General features: G+C 42.1%; 1 protein-coding gene across 1 annotated transcript in view; it reads left to right on the top strand.

The window, feature by feature from the left end:
* Window positions 1-1,861, top strand: part of SCAF11 (SR-related CTD-associated factor 11) — a 31,697-nt gene extending 29,836 nt beyond the window's left edge. The window contains exons 12-14 of the mRNA XM_010142301.1: window positions 613-783; window positions 1,243-1,362; window positions 1,733-1,861. Coding sequence (XP_010140603.1) covers window positions 613-783; window positions 1,243-1,362; window positions 1,733-1,861 — 420 coding nt within the window. The remainder of the gene's footprint in view (window positions 1-612; window positions 784-1,242; window positions 1,363-1,732) is intronic.
* The last annotated feature ends 1,801 nt before the right edge of the window (window positions 1,862-3,662 follow it).

The raw sequence follows: 3,662 nt of genomic DNA, 5'->3' as shown, positions 1-3,662 counted from the left end.
GCAGGTGTGGTGTAAGGTAACTTTCTGTATGTATCTTTAGGTGGTGACTCTTAAAAAAATGTGAGTCTGATTTACAGAACAGGGCTTCCTATACCCTCCTGTGACAAGTAGAGAGGTTCTCAAGCTGTGATCTTCCTTCCCTTTGTGCTAACACCCTCCAGCTAACACCCTCTGTGCCTGTTACCAGGATACTTTGTTTGCTTTTTCACTGGGATCAGAGCCAGAATCCGGCAGCCACAGTGCTGACGTGGAGGATGCCTTACTTTTCAAGCTCTTTTTTTTTTTTTTTCCCTCCCCTTGAGTAGATCTGATATGCCATAATAATCTGGTATCTTCCATAATAATGAACAGTGGGGAAATCAGCTAATGAACCAAAGCACGTAGTACTGGTGCTTTGTAGCACCTATTTTTTTTTTTTTTTTTTACTATTTTTTACTAGTCCTTTAGCTGCTGAGACTTCTAGAAAGGCATGTCATCATACTGTTTTGTAGCACCTATTTTTTTTTTTTTTTTTACTATTTTTTACTAGTCCTATAGCTGCTGAGACTTCTAGAAAGGCATGTCATCATACTGAAGGATAATGTACTAACTGCCTATAACTTTTTGAAACAGGGAATTCCAAATGCTGCTCATGTAAGTAATAACATGAGTGCTCCAGCCTTGCCTGCTCCCACAGCAGTCCTGGGAAACGTGGGAACAGTTCAGGGACCAAGTTCGGGTAACGCAACATCGTCGAGTCACATCAAGAGCTCAAATGTGGCTGTAAAAGTGGGAGAAAACAAAGCAAGTGTAACAGTGGAAGCTAGTGCAGATAGCTCGAAGAAGGACCAGGCAAGTTCCATGTTCACAGTCTATTTATATATACCTTCTTATATGTTTATATACACATTTTTTATCTAGTAAAAACCAGCAAACTATGACACCACCCCTTCGGTGCAACACACTTGATGCCATCGTGTTTGCGATGCCTTTGTGGCGGCTGCGGTACACGAGCTAGCCAGCCAGCTCGCTGCAGCGTAGTCGTCTTTAAGCAGCGCTGTACCAACTATGGCTTTAATTGCTGTGGGACAACATTCTGTTCTTCCTAAAACACGGGCAGCTCTCCTGAGAGCTGAACTACGCGTGAGGGGAGCGTGGCTTTCCAGACGTCTCCAGTAACTCTGTGAAGTTTTAATTTGTGGTTGATAAAAAGATACTTATGCCAGCCCTGAATGGTAACTCTCAAGTTTGTTTCTTCGTTAGAAATTGTTAATTCAAGAAAAAGCGGCACAAGAGGTCAAGCTAGCTATAAAGCCTTTCTACCAAAATAAAGACATCACTAAGGAAGAATATAAAGAAATTGTGCGGAAGGCTGTAGATAAAGTAAGTTGGTCTGGTAATCCGAGTCACATACCTTTCACCTGAGGCAGGGTTTGGGATGGATTTCTTAATCTTGTGGGAACAACTGGTAGTTACTGGGAGGGGGAACAGCAAAGACAAAAACGCTTTCTTCTGTCTTCATCCACAAGAGCTCTCTTAGCTCCTCAGAACAGAGCTCGTTTACTGAGCGAGAGAGTTGAAGAGGAATTCAGGAGGATTTGGGAAGCAGCTGGGAAGTACTAGGAGTTTCCAGAGTTGTTCTGCCTGAGATGGACAGCCTGGGGTGTTGGGAAGATACATAATTCATGTGAAATGGAGGCAAGTCAATAGAAATGTTTCAGACTTTTTTTTTTTTTCTTTAAAACTGTTGTAGGTTTGTCATAGCAAGAGCGGAGAAGTTAATTCTGCAAAAGTGGCCAATCTAGTGAAAGCGTATGTAGACAAATACAAACATTCACGGAAGAGGAATCCCGAAGAGGCAGTCTCCTGCGAGAGGAAATAGAACGCGTTTTCAGTTCTTGATTTTACCCTACCTGCAAGTGCAATTTCAACATGAACCGTTGACTGAAAATTGTACATGACAGTGATTTGAATCTGTTTTTGATAAAATTATTTTTCAATGTAGTATATAATGTTTTGTTATAAAGAAATATAGAGCTACAGGGCAACTTCTTTATTCCTTTTTAAAAACAGATGTCTAAAAATAAAAAAACCCTGAAGGTGTAAAGAAGAATCATTAGGAATGTACGATTGTGTGGATACTTAGATGTACAGCGTTTTGACTTGAATAACAGAGTGCAGTAAAGTAGAAACTTCTGTCCAAGTACGCTGGGTTTGGAACAGGTATGTACAGTACGTGTAAGCGGTCAGATTAAAGTTTTTCTTTTGATTTCTCCCTAATTATAGCAGAGATAAAGTAATGTATTGCCTTGACAGATATCTCTAGTGTGAACTGGACGGGCCGAATGCAGGGGTCACAATCTGTATATAAGAAAAGCACATGGAGTTGTCTGAACAGAAGGACTGTTTAGATTTTAAAAAGAAAAATCATAAACAGTAAAAGGTGGTGCCCAGAACCATGGGTGCTGCACATCTGTTGTAACACCAAATAAAAACTATGCTGCTTGGTTTTTCGTTTGTGATGTTTTTCAATTTGTTTCAAGGTAGTGGGATGAACTTGAATAATTTTTCTGTGCTGAAAGCCCTCAGTCACCACACACTGACAACCTCAGTTCACCTCTGGCCCTGCCCTGAGCTGGTGGGGAATGAGTGCGCTAGAGCTGGATGTTCAGGAACATAAAGCAGTTCCTTCTCAGTCAAGGAAGCTGAATTTGTTACTGGGCTCCCGGTTGATCAGAGACTGCCAGTTGTGGCTGCATAATGTTTTTCTTCCTGAGCTGTAGGAATGCTTTTCTTCGTGTAGCAGAGATCACCAGGCTACTGTCCTGGAATGGGCACAACCCAAAGTCACATGCAACCACTAGCTTTTCTACTTCCCTGAGCACTTTTACCTAAAGAGGAGGTTAGGAGAGGTGCCACAAGCATTTGAAAAGCAGTTGTGAGGTCATTGAATGTGCAGGGGGAATGCTTCCCCCCTGAGGTAAAACCGGTGTTAGAGATGCAGCAGAGGCAGGGAGGGTTGCTGAAACACCGAGATTGCTATGCTGTGATGATAAGGACAGCTCCAGCGCTCTCTGGCTTTGAGCGGAGAAGGAGCCTTAGTCTAGACAGAAGGATTTGATCCCTTACACCCAGACAGCGCTACTGCCATTTCGGCACTCCCTCACCAGTCCTGCTGTGCGGTCACAGCCTTTGGTGCTGGCTCAGCCTGGCTTCTGCTCCAGCAGCCTGAGGTCTCCCAAAAGCATTAATATAAACCTTTTTGACAGAAAGGGTCAGTTGAGTTTTCTGAGAAATCCTCTCTTCATGGCCAGTACTTCCCAAATTTCTTGGCAGAAACCACAGCCTTACCTTATAAGTAACTTTTGCAGAAGCCTGAGGATGAAATAAGGGATATGTACCCCTGTACACACATGTGATTAGAGCGAGAGAGATACGTGTTTAAAAAAAAAAAAAAAACGCGAGTTTGTTGCAGCAGTTGATCACTTGGTGTTAACTGTAACTTTCTGCAGGACTTAATGAAGCATTTGACTGTCTGTATTTATTTTTGTGTGCCTAAATGAAAACACTGTGTAAATGAGAGACAGAGATAATACAGTCTATAATACATTTTCTACAGTCAAGCCAGGTTTTAGATTTTTCAGAATACTAGAAATCCTCTCTTCATGGCCAGTACTTCCCAA

This window comes from Buceros rhinoceros, unplaced genomic scaffold (assembly GCF_000710305.1).
Source record: "Buceros rhinoceros silvestris isolate BGI_N320 unplaced genomic scaffold, ASM71030v1 scaffold6058, whole genome shotgun sequence".
In the NCBI taxonomy this organism is placed as follows: Eukaryota; Metazoa; Chordata; class Aves; order Bucerotiformes; family Bucerotidae; genus Buceros; species Buceros rhinoceros.
This window is presented reverse-complemented; position numbering and strand designations above follow the sequence as displayed.